Source organism: Ranitomeya imitator, chromosome 7, assembly GCF_032444005.1.
Source record: "Ranitomeya imitator isolate aRanImi1 chromosome 7, aRanImi1.pri, whole genome shotgun sequence".
NCBI lineage: Eukaryota > Metazoa > Chordata > Amphibia > Anura > Dendrobatidae > Ranitomeya > Ranitomeya imitator.
In genome coordinates this window covers 42,533,099-42,556,025 of record NC_091288.1, presented here as the reverse complement: position 1 = coordinate 42,556,025, position 22,927 = coordinate 42,533,099, and the positions used below count along the sequence as shown (strand labels likewise).

At 44.1% G+C, this 22,927-nt stretch overlaps 1 protein-coding gene across 1 annotated transcript in view; it reads left to right on the top strand.

The window, feature by feature from the left end:
- Positions 1–1,325, top strand: part of SLC25A12 (solute carrier family 25 member 12) — a 174,017-nt gene extending 172,692 nt beyond the window's left edge. Inside the window, exon 18 of the mRNA XM_069733139.1 lies at positions 677–1,325. Within this exon, the coding sequence (XP_069589240.1) occupies positions 677–872 (196 nt within the window). The 3' untranslated portion in view covers positions 873–1,325. The remainder of the gene's footprint in view (positions 1–676) is intronic.
- The last annotated feature ends 21,602 nt before the right edge of the window (positions 1,326–22,927 follow it).

Here is a 22,927-nt window from a genome sequence, read left to right as displayed (position 1 = left end):
CTCTTCCTCTCTGAAGAGACAATTTGTATATTTCCCAGAGGAGCATTGTGGCTTAAAAGTCTCCTCACCTCGTTCACGTCAGGCTTGACATGTTGCATCCCGCAAGGAAACCCTAACCCTTGGATCACGATCATTCTTCACACGGTTTCTGATTGAAAGCCGTCACTATTTTATAGGTAGAATGAAAAAAAAAGAAGTCGCCACTGCAGAAGATGACAAAGAAGACGCTTCAGAAAAGGCACCGCTGGCATTTCCTTGAAGTGTCTTCTGTTTTAAAAACTCAGTCGGTATATCTGCATCTATGAGATGCCGCGGGAACATACCCTTTGTGAGATTCAGGCACTATCTAGGTGCTTGTGTCCTATCCCCTACGTCAGTGAAAAATGTGTAAAATAAGTCGATGTGTGAATAAATGGCGAATTCTAATGAGGAATTTCGTTTGGTGTTTGCAATATCCTTGAGAACTGTCCAAGTAAATCAGTAAGTCTGATGTGTAAATGTTCCATGCTGCGGCCTCTTTACGAGCCACATAATGATGCTTGTGAGCTTAGTCCATTCGATAAAATAAACATCTCTGTAAGCCGCGTCTCACTGATTGCCTAGTGTCAACGTCTTGTGTTGTGTGAGATGGCACACCACCCACTTGTTTATTGATAGAAGATTTCTTTTTCTGCAGCAAACCTTCCGGGACAGAGCCTTCTCCAAAGACGAGAATCTCCAACCTGCCTCCCGCGCACCCCGACCATATAGGAGGCTACAGACTGGCAACCGCAACCTTTGCCGGAATAGAGAACAAATTTGGCCTTTACTTACCAAAGTTTAGATCTCCAGATGCAGCTCCGGCTAAAGGCAAAGCTGCGCCCTCTGTATAATGCAGACGCCTCCATGGGGGCGACACAACGCAGGTGCGGCACAGTGCTGGATCTCTTTGGTCAATTGCATGTGAGTTTCTCCAAGCTGCTTGTCCCATTTTCTATGATATATTCATTTGTTGAGAGGTGAATCACCTGTTTGCACAGACGAGGTTTCCCGCCTCGTTCAGCACATAGAATGTATCTTTGTTTCCGGAAAAGAGAGCATGCGTTTTGTTTTTTTAATATCCGGCTTTCCATAGCTTTGCACTTATTGTTAATGTACATATTGTACATCTGTACAGACACCGCGGCACATAAGACATCTGTTACTTTTTGTATGAGGGGTGGCGGAAAATGTACAGAACATATTGGAGGTGTTTTATTAAGAACCATGGAATAATATAATGTATTATGATTTCATCATTTACTCGTTTTAATGTATTTTATGGAAAATAAATCATTAATGTTTAATTGTCTTTTTTCTTTGGTGCATGCGGCTGTAATAAAGGGACTCTGTCAGCAAAGTCACTAACCCATCTCTTCAACCTATCACTAACAACTGGTGTCTACCCCTCAAGCTTTAAACATGCCTCCATCACACCTATCCTCAAAAAGCCTTCTCTTGACCCATCCTCTGTATCTAGCTATCGCCCTATATCACTTCTCCCCTATGCCTCAAAACTACTGGAACAACACATTTACCTTGAACTGTCCTCCCATCTCTCTTCTTGCTCCCTCTTTGACCCCCTACAATCTGGCTTCCGGTCACACCATTCCACCGAAACTGCCCTAACTAAAGTCACCAATGACCTCTTAACCGCCAAGAGCAAGCGACACTACTCTATCCTCCTCCTCCTCGACCTGTCGGCTGCCTTTGACACAGTGGACCATTCCCTATTATTACAGACCCTCTCATCCCTTGGCATCACAGACTTGGCCCTATCCTGGATCTCATCATACCCAACAGACAGGACATTCAACGTCTCCCACTCACACACCACCTCCTCACCTCGCCCCTTATCTGTCGGAGTCCCACAAGGTTCAGTCCTAGGGCCCCTGCTCTTCTCCATTTACACCTTTGGCCTGGGACAGCTCATAGAATCTCATGGCTTTCAGTATCATCTCTATGCTGATGACACACAGATCTACATCTCTGGACCAGATATCACCTCCCTTCTAACCAGAATCCCTCAATGTATGTCTGCTATTTCATCCTTCTTCTCCGCTAGATCTCTCAAACTTAACATGGACAAAACAGAATTCATCATCTTTCCCCCATCTCACGCGACCCCCCCAACGAACCTATCCGTTACAGTAAATGGCTGCCCACTCTCCCCAGTCCCACAAGCTCGCTGCCTCGGGGTAATCCTTGACGCTGATCTCTCCTTCAAACCACATATCCAAGCCCTTTCCACTTCCTGCCGCCTTCAACTCAAAAATATTTCACGAATCCGTTCATTCCTCAACCATGAATCTGCAAAAACCCTAGTCCATGCCCTCATCATCTCTCGCCTTGACTACTGCAACCTCCTGCTCTGTGGCCTCCCCTCTAACACTCTCGCACCCCTCCAATCTATTCTAAACTCTGCTGCCCGACTAATCCACCTATCCCCCCGCTATTCCCCGGCCTCTCCCCTCTGTCAATCCCTTCACTGGCTCCCCATTGCCCAGAGACTCCACTACAAAACCCTTACCATGACATACAAAGCCATCCACAACCTGTGTCCTCCATACATCTGTGACCTCGTCTCCCGGTACTTACCTACCCGCAACCTCCGATCCTCACAAGATCTCCATCTCTACTCCCCTCTTATCTCCTCTTCTCACAATCGTATACAAGATTTCTCTCGCGTATCACCCCTACTCTGGAACCCTCAACCACAACACATCAGACTCTCGCCTACCATCGAAACCTTCAAAAAGAACCTGAAGACCCACCTCTTCAGACAAGCCTACAACCTGCAGTAACCACCGATCGACCAAACCGCTGCATGACCAGCTCTACCCTCACCTACTGTATTCTCACCCATCCCTTGTAGATTGTGAGCCTTCGCGGGCAGGGTCCTCATTCCTCCTGTACCAGTTATGACTTGTATTGTTTAAGATTATTGTACTTGTTTTTTATTATGTATACCCCTCCTCACATGTAAAGCGCCATGGAATAAATGGCGCTATAACAATAAATAATAATAATAATATTCAAACCAACCACTGGCACTTGGTGCACCCTTGGTGTGGCCAAACAGTTCAGTGCAACTTCCCACCTACTTGTTTCCCATCTATCATTGCCCTTTTCTGGCTACTGTGAAGCCAGAGCTGTCAATCAAGAAACATCAGGGCAGTGATAGATGGAAAACAAGTAGGTGGGAAGTTGCACTGAAGTGTTTGGCCACGTCAAGGGTGCACCAGGTACCTGTGCTAGTTCTGAACAGTCATTTTGTGCTGACAAACTCCCTTTAAAATTGCTGTACTCATCTATCCAACCTCTGGGAGCACAACTTATCAGCATGACCAAAAATAAGAGATATGGACATGGATACATGTGGCCTTGTCCAATGAGAGCGTCACATGGAAGTCTGGCCACCTCTTCTTGGCTAGATAGGATCACCAAAAGGTAAGATGGATGCAAGCTAGGATTAGCCGGAGTGTATGGCAGGACAGGGAGCCAAGTGCACCCCCTGAAAAACTATCACTCCTAACTGGGCTTGGGTAGCCTGGTCTGGAAGGATGAATGGTGGAGGCTCAAGCACATGCTCCTTGTGGTCCTCAAGTGTCCAAATGGCTGTAACATACAAAAAAAACTGCACCTGTTTGTGAAATTATAGGGGTTGCAATTAGAAGTAAATTACGTGCTATGACTTGGACAATCCCACCAAACTCTGATGCACGTCCTGCTTCTTAAACAATTAAAGGGGTTGTCTGATATTTACTGTATAGTTGGGGGGGGGGGGGCATCTGACATTACTCTTATTACTGTCTCCAAAACTACAGGACATAGACACATAACAGAACGTGTAATTCGGCACCGGTCACTACTATGTACTGGGAGACGTGTAATGGGAATATGCCGCCGGTGCGCTGTCCATTCTGGAAAAGAAACCACATAGCGAGTACTCAGGACATACCTTTTATTAGAAGTCCTGAAAGCACAGACTGTTTTTTGCTCCGGACCGAACCTTTTGTCAGCTGCTGGGAGGACTGAACGGGTAGGAATTGGTGCTGCATAGGTGATTGCATGTACTCTGCTCCCGCCACCACAGATCCTTCCCTCTCTATCACAGCGCCACCACAAACCTCTTCTTCTACAACTACCATATACGTCTCTCAAAGAGGGCAGCATGAGGGTGGTGACAAATTCCCTTTAAATTGTCACGCCAGCAAACAAACCTATCAGTGACTCTAAGACTGATTTTGAATGGGCTGGTGCCTGATACAGGAATTATTGTTAGGGTAGCAGCTTCCCGCTGTCATAGCTGCAGGCAGCATGAAATAGCGGCTCACTACCTCATTGCAATAAATTAGGGTCTACTTTGTAACCCTATAATGTTTCAAAGAAAACACAGTTTTGAGACACTTTTTCCAGTCGGTGGCACTTTCCAAACTTGTCAAATCAAAGAGCAAAGAACGCTTTAAGAAAAAAAATCTCTTCCAAAACACTCTAAAAACTTTTCAGAAAAAAAGAAACTCCTTCACAAAAAAACCCCAATAAGGGAGCCTTTCCTGGAGCAGCTTCTACTGGAAAAGCTCATGACTCTGGAGGGGGTCAGACAAAAATGTAAGTCTGAGAGCCAGAATGAGGATCTCATAGGCTTACAATGAGAACTTGTGACCAATACCTCGGAGTTCCGGTCAGTGAGAAGCTGCAATCACAAAATGGCGACATCGGGAAGGTGGCTGATAAGTAGAATACTAGGGTCAGGAAACTTAGATTAGTAACACCACTCCAGCACTGAAATTAAAAAATTACCCAAGTGTATCTTCCTGTTACGTAGGATTATAAAACACTAAACGAATTTGTGTGTTGATTATTGTATTTCTATTTTGTTCATTTTTGAGATATGGGCCTCTTTAAAATTAGCAGTTTTATTTTCAAGTATTATTATATTTTATAAGCCATAGCAAATGGCACTGTCCAGATAAAAATGCAAGATAGAAACATTCATTAGCTGACGCGTTTCAGCCTCCACTTACACACGAAACAACAACAAGCATCTTGCAGAAAAATAACAAAAACAATAATCTAAATCAGAAACAGGTTTCTTATATGATGAATAGTGCAAAATTACATCTGAATTATAGACGATACTTAAAGTGAATCGGTTAAATCAGATTTGTGTTACATGTATTTAAAAAAAATTGTCAATGATTTTTTTTTTTTCATAGCATGATCACTAAATTCGTAAGATTAACATTTTCACACTGGCCACTGGGGCTATTTTAGACTCACTTCCTGTCTTTTTAGGAAGAGCTTTCAGCAGTCTTTTATCATCAGAGACAGGATTACAATAACATGTAACACCTCTATAATAGAGGTGAAACACAGGATCAACTATTCACAATAGTCAATGTCACCCTCCCTTCACAATCATCTCGGCACATGCTCATTAGTCACTTCAATGCAAAAGACAGGGACGGGGGTCAAACCATTGTGGCTATGTACATGCGTTGTTTCCTGAAACCGCAGGAAGTTAGAGTCTAAAAAAAAAGCCTTAATGGCCATTGAGAAAATTGCAAGATTTTTTTTTTACAAATTGTAATATGGAAGGGGAAAAACCCTGTTGCCAAAAAAATGTTTTTCAAAATGTATTTAACACCAAAACCTTACTTAAACAATAGACGATTGCCTGACGATAGCTTCCCTTTAAGACCACGTAAGATAAATATATCAGATAGATCTCACAATTTAAAAAAAAAAATGCCTCCAACCCTCTTTTCTAATGGCTTGATTAACCTCTTCAATACCCTGGAAGCGATTATTATAATATAATGTACGTGTAACGCATGAACACATAACTTTTTAGTAGAAAACTGAGCAGCGGCCTCCTGTAGCAGATGATGTAAGAGCCTCCTACCGTAACATTAGGACACGTTACATAAGAAGCATGTAAGAGCTGAGTAATGTCTTCTGATAGCTGTGATATTGGAATTATGTTGCCCATCAGTCGTAGTAATAAGCGTGACTAATTGATTACATTGCACATTTATAATGGCTTACATCACCGGTCTCTGATAACACTGATAGCATTTACTGGTGAATTTTCACAATGGACGCATTATTCGGATATTGTCATTGTGTTATTCCTTATTTAACAAATTAAGGGTTTTTACAAGGCAATAACGGAGATGTCCAATCTATTACATCAGCTCCATTTGCACTGAACAATGTCATGCTGGGCTTTCTGGCTGAAAGTAATTATATTTGACATTACGTAGAAATGTAATGGCCTAAGAGACTCGTTCACACTAAGTCACGGACCAAAACATTTCTAAATATTATTTTATCCCCTGTATTTTCTGTCCACTTATAAAATCTCCTAATTCACTTGCGGAAAAACACTCACTCAACAGTTGGTGGCCGGAGGAGGAGACGTCTGGGATGGTCGTCGTTAAGGTTTTAGTGACCGATTTGACCTAACGAGTGTGACATTACCAGCATTGTGCGTCGTGTCAGCACCAGCGACAAATTAATTCCTGCTGGGATGCCAGTACTAGCAGAAGTAATAGAATAACTTGTTTCTCTCTAGCGCCTTTCAATTCCAACGTACATCAGATTTCTGATTAAGAAGAGGAATTCGCTCAACCATCTCCAAGCTGGAAACTGGAGAACCCAACCCCCAGGTAACTACCCGGCCCTTCTCATATAGATCATCCAGGATTAGGGTAATTAACAACTTTTATCTTATTTCAAGGCTTTGTACATTAAAATACTGTTCCCTAGCAAATCAACTAAGGGCCCGATTCATCTGTTTTTTTTAAAAAAATGTCTTCTTACATGACACTGTATGTATATACACTGCTCAAAAAAAATAAAGGGAATACTAAAATACCACATCCAAGATATCTCTGAATGAAATATTCCAGTTGCAAATTTTTATTCATTGCGTAGTGGAATTTGTTCTGAACAATAAAACATAATTAACAATGTAAATCAAAATGAATATCACATGGAGGTCTTGATTTGGAATGATACTCAAAATCAAAGTGAAAAATCAAATCACAGCCTGATACAACTTCAGTGGAAATGCCTCATGACAAGGAAAAGATGCTCAGTATTGTGTGTGGCCTCCACGTTCCTGTATGACCTCCCTATTATACAATGCATGGGCATGTTCCTGATGAGGTAGCGGATGGTCTCCTGAGGGATCTCCTCCCAGACCTGGACTAAAGCATCTGCCAACTCCTGGACGGTCTATGGTGAAATGTGATGTTGGTGGATGGAGCTAGACATGATGTCCCAGATGTGCTCAATCGGATTCAGGTCTGGGAAACGGGCGGGCCACTCCATAGCTTCAATGCCTTCATCTTGCAGGACTGCTGACACACTCCAGCCACATAAGGTCTATCATTGTCCTGCATTAGGAGAAACCCAGGGCCAACCGCACCAGCATATGGTCTCACAAGAGGTCTGAGGATCTCATCTCGGTACCTAATGGCAGTCAGGCTACCTCTGGCGAGCACATGGAGGGCTGTGCAGCCCTCCAAAGAAATGCCACCCCACACCATTACTGACCCACTGCCAAACTGGTCATGCTGAAGGATGTTGCAGGCAGCAGATCGCTCTCCACGGCATCTCCAGACTCTGTCACATATGCTCAGTGTGAACCTGCTTTTATCTATGAAGAGCACAGGGCACCAGCGGCGAATTGGCCAATCCTAGTGTTCTGTGGCAAATGCTAAGCATCCTGCACGGTGTTGGGCTGTGAGCACAACCCCCATCTGTGGACGTCGGGCACTCATACCATCCTCATGGATGCACAAAGGCGGAGGTAGCAGTCCTGCTGCTGGGTTGTTACCCTCTTATGGCCCCCTCCATGTCTCCTGGTAGCAGCTCCAGCCTCTGGACACTACGCTGACAGACACAGCAAAGCTTCTTGCCGCAGCACGCATTGATGTGTCATCCTGGATGAGCTGCACTACCTGAGCCACTTGTGTGGGTTGTAGAGTCCGTCTTATGCTACCATGAGTGTGAAAGCACAACCAACATTCAAAAGTGACCAAAACAGCAGCCAGAAAGCATTGGTACTGAGATGTGGTCTGTGGTCCCTACCTGCAGAACCACTCCTATATTGAGGGTGTCTTGATAATTGCCAATAATTTCCATCTGTTGTCTATTCCATTTGCACAACAACATGTGAAATTGATTGTCAGTGTTGCTTCCTAAGTGGACAGTTTGATTTCACAGAAGTTTGATTTACTTGGAGTTATATTCTGTTGTTTAAGTGTTCCCTTTACTTTTTTGAGCAGTGTATATATTATATATGGGCCTAATTCATTTTTGCATTTGTGACTAGGTTTTTGTCTAGTTTTTTGTTTTGCGCTCTTTTGTTTTTTTTGTGCTATATTAATCTTTCTATTTGCAGCATTTTTTAAGTATTTTTTTTGTGTTTATCTGTTTTTTTCTTTTATTTTGGCTTTGCTACTGTGGCCAAAGCTTATGATATCTAGATATTTCTTAGTGATATTGACTCATACTTTAGGATGTTTTAAAACAGTCACAAAATTTTACTCTAATCTCCACTAACACACACACACACACACACATTTATGTACACCTCAATATTTGGCGCAATTTTTAGAACATATTAGTGTAACTAAAAAGTCGCAAGACATGTTGATAAAAATTAACATAGCAAGATTCATAAACTGATTAATTTGTTTGAAAAATAAAAATAAAAAACACCAGCATTTTAGATTGATAGTTTTTCACTACAAGTCTCAGCATGCCTTGTCAGCCTTGATTTTCCAAAGCAGCTGGTGATCCCCTTTGGCTAAAAAAAAAAAAAAAAAAAAAGACAAAGAATTATCCAAGTAAACAAGTGAATTACCATGAAATTCCACATTTAATTTGGACGTTTGCCACGGTGCTCATAACACAGCCGGGACGCCACAGGTGTAGGTTTTTTGATTTTTTTAGCCTTTGTATCCGAAATGACATGCATTATGTTCTTCCTAACAAATACTGATAGTCATATGGGCTATGCTGACGTGTAAAATAAAGAACGACGTCCAATGGAAAGTGTCTTTGGTAGGAAAAATAGAAAAGGGTTAATTCCGTTCTCTGCTGGACAGCAATTATATGTAAATTATGAGGTCGGAGTGGCGGTGGCGCAGACCTGCCTCTTTCAAGTGACTGACTTTCAGAAATGCCGGTAAAGAAGGGGGGAAAAAAGAGAGAAAGGTGATGAAAACACACAGGGCAAATGTCAAATTGAACAGCGGTGGTTTTGGATTGGAAATAGAGGGGATAGTTATGATGAAGTAACCTGTTGGAAAGCCTGGAGCTAGGCCTCTTCAAACCCATTCAGCAAGGCTAACCACCTGAAGGCACGACTCTGATTGCTGGAGAAGGACACCGCATGAGTTTCTTCTAATGGAATTCCAGAGTGTTTTTTTTTTCTTTTTAGTTTGTTTTTCTCCTTTCACAATCCTTTTTTTTTTTCTTCTCCTGTCACGATGATGGCCAGAAAATCCCTAGAGATTTTTATTAATAGAAATAAATGTCACCTTGGGAAGCAAAAAACAATGGGTCAAAGAAAAAAACCAAAACTATTGACTATTTATAAAGAAATAATACAGATTTTCAACAAATGACAAAGACCATGCATCAGTAATAAACGGATCAATGTATGTTGTAGGGGCAAGTTCATAGGGCTATGCTAACCCATAGGAAAATATGCATCTAAATCTGGGGAAAAACAAACAACGCCCTCTCAATTTTGTTCAAGGGTCAATCTGCATTGCTATTCACTATTTAGCAATTTTTCTAATAAGGAAAAGTACACAATTTCCTCACTAATTTAGAAACAAAAGCTCTTGCCCTTAAAAAGAAGGAGGTTGAAGTTGGTCTCTACGCCTACAAACTATTTTCACAGCTTTGTGAGACTTCCTGATTCTAAACTGGGAGATATCACAATGAAAGGGTGTCAACTGAAGGGAGAATTGTTCTGCTATTCTTCAGGCTGGCATAGTACTATGTATAGCAATATAAAATGGATTCCTGTGTACTACAGAGCTGCAGAGGGAAGAAGAGAAGGCTAAAAAAATAATGCTACAAAGTTAAAACCAGTGAGAGACTAAGCTTAACTCTTAAAAAGCGGCTATGTTACCCTAAAATATATTAACCCTTTAGAAACAGATAATTTCTTATTTGGCTGAATAAACCTTTAGAAGCAGCTATGTCCTAATTTTTGCTGACTAACCCTTTAGGAGCAGCGAAATCTTCATCCTGTAGATTAATCCTTTAGATGCAGCTATGTCGCACTTGTGCAGATTAACACTTCAGAAGCAGTTTTTTCCTCATTTTGCAGATTAACCCTTTTCATGCAGCTATGTCCACCTTTTGCGTCTTAAACGTTTAATAGCAGCTATATTCTCCTGCAGATTAACCTCATAGAAGCAGCTGCATATTATAGGCTGTATAATAGACAGTGACATTTTATTCCATGGCTGATACATAACAATATTCTGTATGTTTTAAAAATCAGGCTCCTGGTTTGCAACTAGATCAATTTCCACCAGATTTTCTTTTTGCCGATTCGCAACTCATTGAGAGGCACTGGTGATTTTTTTTTTTTACTAGGTTTGTACTTCTGGCAAAATTTATGAGAAAAATAGTTAAATCAATTCCTCTATGGTATTCTATATAGCATATACATGTCAAAATCTTCTAAGATGTGCACACAAATCTCCATTGAGCATTCACATGCTGTATTATCCACTAACGATTGGTATCTGCTAGAAAGGAGAATGTAACCAGATATTTAACTTATTTTGGTAAAATTAAAGGGGTTGAAAGCTACTTTACATGTCCATCTTATGTGAACCAGCTCCCATAGATAAGCACTTCACTAAATCCCTAGCTTTGTCACATTCTGCTGTGACCTCAGCTGCTCTTCAGGTCACATAACCTATGTCTGAGTATCTCCTGCCTCCTGTGATGTCAGATTCGCCCACACTTCCAGGCTCTGGAATCAGACAGATGAGGGCGCAGGTAGGCTCCGCTTGCTAAGCTGATGAGACTTCCTGAAGGTGGGTGTGGCTTGCCACATGGGTGGGTGGGGCTACTTTAAGCAGCAGAGCTCACTATTAATACTGCCAGCTCTCCCTGCAGACTTGGCTCTCTCTTCTATCTGTATGTATACAGCAGGGTATATATACATGTACACACACTTATGTTTACCTGTGCAATGTATATACTCCCTGCTGGATTCCATTTATAATGTGAATACATTCAGATCTCTTACTAGTATACACTGCTCAAAAAAATAAAGTGAACACTTAAACAAGAGAATATAACTCCAAGTAAATCAAACTTCTGTGAAATCAAACTCTCCACTTAGGAAGCAACACTGATTGACAATAATAAATAATAATAATCTTTATTTTTATATAGCGCTAACATATTCCGCAGCGCTTTACAGTTTGCACACATTATCATCACTGTCCCCGATTGGGCTCACAATCTAGAGTTCCTATCAGTATGTCTTTGGAATGTGGGAGGAAACCGGAGTGCCCGGAGGAAACCCACGCAAACACGGAGAGAACATACAAACTCTTTGCAGATGTTGTCCTGGGTGGGATTAGAACCCAGGCAATCAGTTTCACATGCTGTTGTGCAAATGGAATAGACAACAGATGGAAATTATTGGCAATTATCAAGACACACTCAATAAAGGAGTGGTTCTGCAGGTGGGGATCACAGACCACATCTCAGTACCAATGCTTTCTGGCTGATGTTTTGGTCACTTTTGAATGTTGGTTGTGCTTTCACACTCGTGGTAGCATGAGACGGACTCTACAACCCACACAAGTGGATCAGGTAGTGCAGCTCATCGAGGATGGCACATCAATGCGAGCTGTGGCAAGAAGGTTTGCTGTGTCTATCAGCGTAGTGTCCAGAGGCTGGAGGCGCTACCAGGATACAGGCCAGTACACCAGGAGACGTGGAGGGGGCAGTAGGAGGGCAACAATCCAGCAGCAGGACCGCTACCTCAGCCTTTGTGCAAGGAGGAACAGGAGCACTGCCAGAGCCCTGCAAAATGACCTCCAGCAGGCAACAAATGTGCATGTGTCTGCACAAACGGTTAGAAACCGACTCCAAGAGGATGGTCTAAGTGCCCAATGTCCACAGATGGGGGGGTGTGTTGTGAATTCTGCTTTTGGGCTCCCTCCGGAGGTTGTAGGTGGTAATGCAGTTGTCTTTGGGCTGCAGTCCTGGACAGGTGTTTCTGCTGATTGCAATTCGGACTGGGGTATTTAGGTTTGCAGGACTCATTAGTCCTTGCCAGTTGTCAATGTTTCTTGGGAAGTGTTGGATCTTTGTCTGGCTTCTCCTGCTTAGCTGCCAATTCAGCAAAGATAAGTGTCTGTTTCTTTTTCTATGGCACACAAGCTGTGTGCTTGTTTTTTGATTGTATTCCTGCTCTGAGTTTAGTAGTCTCTGGAGTTGCAGATATACGTTCCACGTCTTTAGTTAGATGGAGGAATTTTTTGTATAATCTGCTGTGGATATTTTTGGAAGGGTTTTTATACTGACCGCACAGAACTCTGTCCTATCCTTTCCTATTTTAGCTAGAGTGGCCTCTTGTGCTAAATCATGTTTTCTGACTGTGTGTGTCTTTCCTCTCCTACTCACAGCCAATATTTGTGGGGAGCTGCCTATCCTTTGGGGTTCTGGTCTGAGGCAAGGTAGTATTCTTATTTCCATCTTTAGGGGTATTTAGTCCTCCGGCTGTGACGAGGTGTCTAGGGCTTGTTAGATACACTGCACGGCTACTTCTAGTTGCGGTGTTAAGATCAGGATTTGCGGTCAGTTACCACCTACTCCAGTGAAAGTTTTCATGCTGCTCCAAGGTCACCGGATCATAACAGGTGTGCTCACAGCCCAACACCATGCAGGACGCTTGGCATTTGCCACAGAACTTCAGGATTGGCAAATTTGCTACGGACGCTGTTGTGGTCACAAGTGGTACTTCGGCTGATTCTCTCTGTGAGCTTCCGCTGGTGGAGGAAAGTGGTACTGCGGCTTCTGAGTTTCCTTCCTCAGGTGATATGGTGAAGTCGTTAGGTGCTGCCCTATTTAGCTCCACCTGGTGCTTTGATCCTGGCTTCCAGTCAATGTTCTAGTGTTGGACCTGTTTCCTCCTGGATCGTTCCTGTGGCCTGCTGCTCTGCATAGCTAAGTTCCTCTTTGCTATTTGTTTGCTGTTTTTTTTCTGTCCAGCTTGTCAATTTGTTTTTTCTGCTTGCTGGAAGCTCTGGGACGCAGAGGGTGTACCTCCGTGCCGTTAGTTCGGTACGGAGGGTCTTTTTGCCCCCTTTGCGTGGTTTTTGTAGGGTTTTGTGTTGACCGCAAAGTTACCTTTCCTATCCTCGCTCTGTTCAGAAAGTTGGGCCTCACTTTGCTAAGTCTATTTCATCTCTACGTTTGTCTTTTCATCTTAACTCACAGTCATTATATGTGGGGGCTGCCTTTTCCTTTGGGGTATTTCTCTGAGGCAAGGTAGGCTTATTTTCTATCTTCAGGCTAGCTAGTTTCTCAGGCCGTGCCGAGTTGCATAGGCAGCGTTAGGCGCAATCCACGGCTGCCTCTAGTGTGGTTGGAGAGGATTAGGGATTGCGGTCAACAGAGTTCCCACGTCTCAGAGCTCGTTCTTGTTTTTTGGGTTATTGCCAGGTCACTGTATGTGCACTGACCTCTATGTCCATTGTGGTACTGAATTACCTTTCATAACAGTACTGGAAGCCCAAAGTACTAATGATTCTCAATAGAGGGAAAAAAGAAGTTCTGAGACCATTTTTTTTTCTTTGCACTGTGTTTTGCCTTTTTTTTCCCCTAGACATTTGGGTGGTTCAGGACACAGGTGTAGCAATGGTCTTTAAAGGTCTGTCATCATGTGTGGATCAGCTCACGGCAAGAGTACAAAGTATTCAAGACTTTGTGGTTCAGAATTCTATGTTAGAACCGAGAATTCCTATTCCTGATTTGTTTTTTGGAGATAGAACTAAATTTCTGAGTTTCAAAAATAATTGTAAACTATTTCTGGCTTTGAAACCTCGCTCCTCTGGTGACCCAGTTCAACAAGTTAGGATCGTCTCTCTGAAGCCCTTAAGGATGTCATGGTGGGATTTCCTATGCCTGCTGGTCTGAATGAGTCTATGTCTTTGGCCATTCAGATCGGTCGACGCTTGCGCGAGCGTAAATCTGTGCACCATTTGGCGGTATTACCTAAGCTTAGACCTGAGCCTATGCAGTGCGATAGGACTTTGACCAGAGTTGAACGGCAAGAACACAGACGTCTGAATGGGCTGTGTTTCTACTGTGGTGATTCCACTCATGCTATCTCTGATTGTCCTAAGCGCACTAAGCGGTTCGCTAGGTCTGCCACCATTGGTACGGTACAGTCAAAATTTCTTCTGTCCGTTACCTTGATCTGCTCTTTGTCATCGTATTCTGTCATGGCATTTGTGGACTCAGGCGCTGCTTTGAATTTGATGGACTTGGAGTATGCTAGGCGTTGTGGGGTTTTCTTGGAGCCCTTGCAGTATCCTATTCCATTGAGAGGTATTGATGCTACGCCTTTGGCCAAGAATAAGCCTCAGTACTGGACCCAGCTGACCATGTGCATGGCTCCTGCACATCAGGAGGTTATTCGCTTTCTGGTGTTGCATAATCTGCATGATGTGGTCATGTTGGGGTTGCCATGGCTACAAGTCCATAATCCAGTATTAGATTGGAAATCCATGTCTGTGTCCAGCTGTGGTTGTCAGGGGGTACATGGTGATGTCCCATTTCTGACTATTTCGTCATCCACCCCTTCTGAGGTTCCTGAGTTTTTGTCTGATTACCGGGATTTATTTGATGAGCCCAAGTCCGATACCCTACCTCCGCATAGGGATTGTGATTGTGCTATCGATTTGATTCCTGGTAGTAAATTCCCAAAAGGTCGACTGTTTAATTTATCTGTGCCTGAGCACGCCGCTATGCGGAGTTATGTGAAGGAGTCTTTGGAGAAGGGGCATATTCGCCCGTCATCGTCGCCATTGGGAGCAGGGTTCTTTTTTGTAGCCAAGAAGGATGGTTCACTGAGACCTTGTATAGATTACCGCCTTCTAAATAAGATCACGGTTAAATTTCAGTACCCCTTGCCATTGTTATCTGATTTGTTTGCTCGGATTAAGGGTGCTAGTTGGTTCACCAAGATAGATCTTCGTGGTGCGTATAATCTTGTGCGTATTAAGCGAGGCGATGAGTGGAAAACTGCATTTAATACGCCCGAAGGCCATTTTGAGTACCTGGTAATGCCATTCGGACTTGCCAATGCTCCATCAGTGTTTCAGTCCTTTATGCATGACATCTTCCGAGAGTACCTGGATAAATTCCTGATTGTGTACTTAGATGACATTTTGATCTTCTCGGATGATTGGGAGTCTCATGTGAAGCAGGTCAGAACGGTGTTTCAGGTCCTGCGTGCTAATTCTTTATTTGTGAATGGACCAAAGTGTCTCTTTGGTGTTCAGAAGGTTTCATTTTTGGGGTTCATCTTTTCCCCTTCTACTATCGAGATGGACCCTGTTAAGGTCCAAGCCATCCATGATTGGACTCAGCCGACATCTCTGAAAAGTCTGCAAAAGTTCCTGGGCTTTGCAAATTTTTATCGTCGCTTCATCTGCAATTTTTCTAGTATTGCTAAACCATTGACCGATTTGACCAAGAAAGGTGCTGATGTGGTCAATTGGTCTTCTGCTGCTGTGGAAGCTTTTCAGGAGTTGAAGCGTCGTTTTTCTTCTGCCCCTGTGTTGTGTCAACCTGATGTTTCTCTTCCGTTCCAGGTCGAGGTTGATGCTTCTGAGATTGGAGCAGGGGCTGTTTTGTCGCAGAGAAGTTCTGATTGCTCGGTGATGAAACCATGCGCCTTCTTTTCCAGGAAGTTTTCGCCTGCTGAGCGAAATTATGATGTGGGCAATCGAGAGTTGCTGGCCATGAAGTGGGCATTCGAGGAGTGGCGTCATTGGCTTGAAGGAGCTAAGCATCGCGTGGTGGTCTTGACTGATCATAAGAACTTGACTTATCTCGAGTCCGCCAAGCGGTTGAATCCTAGACAAGCTCGTTGGTCGTTGTTTTTTGCCCGTTTTGACTTTGTGATTTCATACCTTCCGGGCTCTAAAAATGTGAAGGCGGATGCTCTGTCTAGGAGTTTTGTGCCCGACTCTCCGGGTGTATCTGAGCCGGTGGGCAGGGCCGGCGTCAGCACCCGGCGCACCTGGGCAAATGCCGGGGCCCTGAGCAGGCGAGGGGCCCACTCGCCGTCAGGGACACCAGCGTGCGCAGTGGATGCTTCATGAGACTGTCTGAGATCGGGCTCTGAGCTCTCCATGAGACGGCACAGAGCGCACTAAAAGATGGCAGAGGGCCTGGCAGCGGCTGGAGGAGCAGTTGATGCCAGGCTGTGGCTGCTGCAGGCAGTGAGGACGGAGCCGCAGAGCTCAGGCTCATACACCCTGCGCCGCCGCTCTTCTCACCTGGCAGCTGGGGGCTTCTCAAGGAGTGCGCCTGCAGCAACACAGGGCTCCAGGGACGTCTGGTCTGCACTCCGGCGCGTGTAGCAGATGGAGGTACCGGGGTCGGCATGGGAGTGTTGAGCTGCCCCAGGACTCAGCGCCCTGCTGTTGCCCCTTTTGCACCTGGCTCTGGGTAAGTCCACACCCATCACAGGGCACTATTTGCACCCAGCACTTACTATCTTGCGCTGCTGCCACTCATAGCTGCTGTAAATAGTGACCCCAAACAGCGCCATATATGTGCTGCGACCCCCAATTGTCTGCACCCCTGTATTGTGTGTGATCTTGTAAGTGGGTGCAGACATGGTATAGTGAGAACCCCTATATATTTTTATGTACCCCTAAATGCCTGTCTGTGTGCACCCCATATAGCTATATGCACCCCTATACACCTGTCCTATGTGTCTGTGTTCACCCCCATATATCTATATGCACCCCTATAGGCCTGTCCTATGTGTGTGACCCCTATATATCTATATTCACCCAATGCCTGTCCTATGTGTCTGTGTGCACCCCTATATATCTATGCACCCCTAAATGTCTGTCATATGTCTGGGGGCACCCCATATAGCTATATGTACCCCTATATGCCTGTCCTTTGTGTCTGTGTGCACTCCTTACTCCGATACATCTATTTGCACTCCTTTATTCCTGTCATGTGTCTGTTTGCACCCCCATATATCTATATGCACCCCCATACGCCTGTCCTATGTGTCTGTGTGCACCCTATATATCTTTATACACCCCTATACTCCTGTCCTATGTGTTTGTGTGCACTCCCATATATCTAAATGCATATGTCTAAATGCAACCCTGTACACCTGTCCTGTGTTTGTGTGCACCCCATATCTCTATATGCACCCCTATACGCCAATCCTGTACCCGTGCGCATCCCAATATCTTTATGCACCCCTATATTAATGTACCATGGGCCCCTCATTAAACTGTATGGAGCATTATATGGGCCTCATTATACTGTATTGAACAAAACATGGGGCTCATCATATACTGGAGCATTATATGGGGCCCATTCTGTGTGAAGCAATTTATGGGGCTCATTATACTGTATGGAGCATTATATTGGGCTCAAACTGTATGGAGCTGATTACACTGTATGGGGCAATATATGGGGCACATTATTCTGCATGGAGCAATATATGGGCCTCATAATACTGTATGGAGAAATATACTGTCCGATTTCTGATAATAGATATCACTAATGTAATGTAAGAAGTGAAATCTTTGGCATTGTACTATATCTATATTTATCTGCCGTATCTGTGCATCATGAAATGTGGTATATGTTAAAGGGGCCCACAGACTTTTTCGCCCGGGGCCCAGAAAAACCTGGAGCCGGCCCTGCCGGCGGGTATCCTCAAAGAGGGAGTAATTGTGTCTGCCATCTCCCCTGATTTGCGGCGGGTGCTGCAGAAATTTCAGGCTAATAAACCTGATCGTTGCCCAGCGAAGAAACTGTTTGTCCCTGATAGGTGGACGAATAAAGTCATCTCTGAGGTTCATTGTTCGGTGTTGGCTGGTCATCCTGGAATCTTTGGTACCAGAGAGTTAGTGGCTAGATCCTTTTGGTGGCCATCTCTGTCGCGGGATGTGCGTACTTTTGTGCAGTCCTGTGGGATTTGTGCTAGGGCTAAGCCCTGCTGTTCTCGTGCCAGTGGGTTGCTTTTGCCCTTGCCGGTCCTGAAGAGGCCTTGGACACATATCTCTATGGATTTTATTTCAGATCTTCCCGTCTCTCAAAAGATGTCAGTCATTTGGGTGGTCTGTGATCGCTTCTCTAAGATGGTCCATTTGGTACCCTTGTCTAAATTGCCTTCCTCCTCTGATTTGGTGCCATTGTTTTTCCAGCATGTGGTTCGTTTACATGGCATTCCAGAGAATATCGTTTCTGACAGAGGTTCCCAGTTTGTTTCGAGGTTTTGGCGAGCCTTTTGTGGTAGGATGGGAATTGACTTGTCTTTTTCCTCGGCTTTCCATCCTCAGACTAATGGCCAGACCGAACGAACCAATCAGACCTTGGAAACCTATCTGAGATGCTTTGTTTCTGCTGATCAGGATGACTGGGTGTCCTTTTTGCCTTTGGCTGAGTTCGCCCTTAATAATCGGGCCAGCTCGGCTACCTTGGTTTCACCGTTTTTCTGCAACTCTGGGTTCCATCCTCGTTTCTCTTCAGGGCAGGTTGAGTCTTCGGACTGTCCTGGTGTGGATACTGTGGTGGACAGGTTGCAGCAGATTTGGACTCATGTAGTGGACAATTTGACCTTGTCCCAGGAGAAGGCTCAACGTTTCGCTAATCGCAGACGCTGTGTGGGTCCCCGACTTCGGGTTGGGGACTTGGTTTGGTTATCTTCTCGTCATATTCCTATGAAGGTTTCCTCTCCTAAGTTTAAACCTCGTTTTATTGGTCCGTATAGGATTTCTGAGGTTCTTAATCCTGTGTCTTTTCGTCTGACCCTTCCAGATTCTTTTTCCATACATAACGTATTTCATAAGTCATTGTTGCGGAGATACGTGGCACCCGTGGTTCCATCTGTTGATCCTCCTGCCCCGGTTTTGGTGGAGGGGGAGTTGGAGTATATTGTGGAGAAGATTTTGGATTCTCGTGTTTCTAGACGGAAACTCCAGTATCTGGTTAAGTGGAAGGGTTATGCTCAGGAAGATAATTCCTGGGTCTTTGCCTCTGATGTCCATGCTCCCGATCTTGTTTGTGCCTTTCATATGGCTCATCCTGGTCGTCCTTGGAGCTCTGGTGAGGGTTCGGTGACCCCTCCTCAAGGGGGGGGTACTGTTGTGAATTCTGTGGCAGAGCTCCCTCTTGTGGTCACAAGTGGTACTTCGGCTGATTCTCTCTGTGAGCTTCCGTTGGTGGAGGAAAGTGGTACTGCGGCTTCTGAGTTTCCTTCCTCAGGTGATATGGTGAAGTTGTTAGGTGCTGCCCTATTTAGCTCCACCTGGTGCTTTGATCCTGGCTTCCAGTCAATGTTCTAGTGTTGGACCTGTTTCCTCCTGGATCGTTCCTGTGGCCTGCTGCTCTGCATAGCTAAGTTCCTCTTTGCTATTTGTTTGCTGTTTTTTTTCTGTCCAGCTTGTCAATTTGTTTTTTTCTGCTTGCTGGAAGCTCTGGGACGCAGAGGGTGTACCTCCGTGCCGTTAGTTCGGTACGGAGGGTCTTTTTGCCCCCTTTGCGTGGTTTTTGTAGGGTTTTGTGTTGACCGCAAAGTTACCTTTCCTATCCTCGCTCTGTTCAGAAAGTTGGGCCTCACTTTGCTAAGTCTATTTCATCTCTACGTTTGTCTTTTCATCTTAACTCACAGTCATTATATGTGGGGGCTGCTTTTTCCTTTGGGGTATTTCTCTGAGGCAAGGTAGGCTTATTTTCTATCTTCAGGCTAGCTAGTTTCTCAGGCCGTGCCGAGTTGCATAGGCAGCGTTAGGCGCAATCCACGGCTGCCTCTAGTGTGGTTGGAGAGGATTAGGGATTGCGGTCAACAGAGTTCCCACGTCTCAGAGCTCGTTCTTGTTTTTTGGGTTATTGCCAGGTCACTGTATGTGCACTGACCTCTATGTCCATTGTGGTACTGAATTACCTTTCATAACAGGACGCCCTGTGCTCTTCACAGATGAAAGCAGGTTCACACTGAGCACATGTGACAGATGTGAGAGTCTGGAGACGCCATGGAGAGCGATCTGCTGCCTGCAACATCCTTCAGCATGACCGGTTTGGCAGTGTGTCAGTAATAGTGTGGGGTGGCATTTCTTTGGAGGGCCGCACAGGCCTCCATGTGCTCGCCAGAGGTAGCCTGACTGCCATTAAGTACTGAGATGAGATCCTCAGACCCTTTGTGAGACTTTATGCTGGTGCGGTTGGCCCTGGGTTTCTCCTAATGCAGGACAATGCCAGACTCATGTGGCTGGAGTGTGTCAGCAGTTCCTGCAAGATGAAGGCATTGAAGCTATGGACTGGCCCGCCCATTCCCCAGACCTGAATCCGATTGAGCACATCTGAGACATTATGTCTCGCTCCATCCACCAACATCACGTTGCACCACAGACTGTCCAGAAGTTGGAGGATACTTTAGTCCAGGTCTGGGAGGAGATTCCTCAGGAGACCATCTGCCGCCTCATCAGGAGCATGCCCAGGCATTGAAGGGAGGTCATACAGGCACATGGAGGCCACACACACTACTGAGCATCTTTTCCTTGTCATGAGGCATTTCCACTGAAGTTGGATCAGCCTGTAATTTGATTTTCCACATTGATTTTGAGTATCATTCCAAATCCAGACCTCCATGTGATATTCATTTTGATTTACATTGATAATTGTTATGTTTTATTGCTCTGAACACATTCCACTATGCAATGAATAAAAATTTGCAACAGGAATATTTTATTCAGAGATATCTAGGATGTGGTATTTTAGTGTTCCCTTTATTTTTTTGAGCAGTGTGTATGGTGAATACACCAGCGCCCCCAATCAAAGAACTCACAATGCAATGCTATCACACTGCCAGCTGCCAGAGATAATTTATGGTTCTCCGCACCTTGGAATATTTTAGCAATAACCAGTATAAGGCATTCAAAGCATATTCATGCTATTAGTATAATGAAGACTACTGCTTAAAAGACCGTGCCATACACTAAAGACAACTGCTTAACAGGCAATGCCATAGACCAAAAACTACAGCATATAGAATAATTCAACCACAGGACAACTACTACCGATCTTTCATCATATGGACACACGCTGAACTGTTATAACATGCATGATGAGGGCAATTTACTTCCTATCTCTCGCTGTAATATGCGGTTTATATTTTGTTGTTTTTAGCAACCTTATTTTTATTATTTAATCTGTGATACAGCCATAATTTTCCTTCAAGGTGCTTTGTAAATTTTCAGTTAATGGTAGCAATTCAATCAGGTTGCTGCTTTTAGCAGTTGTCTTTAGTGTATGGCATTGCCTAATAAGCAGTTGTTTTCATTATATTAACAGTGCAGAGATTCTTTATATTCAGATCTCTCCCCATCTATGCGTTAATCCATCCCATAATCCATGTCAGTGAGGGAGAGTATGGGATAATCTTTATAGTCAGTGCAGGTGTAATCGTGCTTTGTACATTACTTACGGTATATTCCCCACAGAGTACTATACAGAAGATGGTGCCGGGCCTGTGTGTGACACAGAGGGAGGACTGGGAAGGCTCAGGCGATAGACAGGTCTGTGCTCACTGCTGGCTTGCAGCCAGCACAACCAATGAAGGAAAATGTAGTAAGAAGGGAGTAAAGGATTCTAAAGAGGAAGTGATTGCTATGACAAGAGAGCTGATACCAGAACACAGGAAACAAAGCAGGAATACATAAACATGAAACTTGGTAGAAAAGATATAAGGGAGATACATCTGCAAAGAGCTTGTATGTTCTCCCCGTGTTTGCGTGGGTTTCCTCCGGGTTCTCCGGTTTCCTCCCACATTTCTGATAAGGAATCTAGATTGTGAGCCCCATTGGGGACAGCGATGATAATGTCTGTAAAGCGCTGTGGAATATGTTAGCGCTATATAAAAATAAAGATTTATTTATTTCCTTGGGGGCACTATCCTTCCACATTTATGGCAAAACCAGTAACTAAGGGTAGTGGACAGACTCTAAAGTAAAACCTGCATCCATGTAAAACTAAGGAAAATCATTTGATTTGTTAATGATAAGTATTTTAGACATTTCTCAAAATGTAATCTACTTTTCCCAATGTGTGTTTTTCTCAGGAGCAAAAGGTTCCGTTTAAGATTATCAACTGTAACTGTTTGGTCAAGCTGTAAAAGTAAAAGCCATTTTTTGTTTTCCAGTGTCTGTGATCATTCTTTAAAGCTTTGGACGCTTGTACAGATTATTGGAATTATCATGATTTACAGTAAATGCTGATAATTTATTTGCATCATTATTCTAATCAATAGACTGATATTACTTATATTCTTTATTAGTGTTGAGCATTCCGATACCGCAAGTATCGGGTATCGGCCGATATTTGCGGTATCGGAATTCCGATACTGAATTCCGATACTTCCCGCGTATCGGATACCGGAATCGGAAGTTCCCAGAATTCAAATTGAACGCAGCAGCCAATGAGGAATGAATGAAAGTGTGGGCACATCCTGTTTAGCATGGTGGGCATGTAAGTACTGGCAAGGCTGGGATTGGCTGCTGAAATGATGTCACTCTGCACTATAAAAAAGCGCTGCCGCCATTTTGCGCTCACTCTGCTGTGATTTCAGTTAGGGACA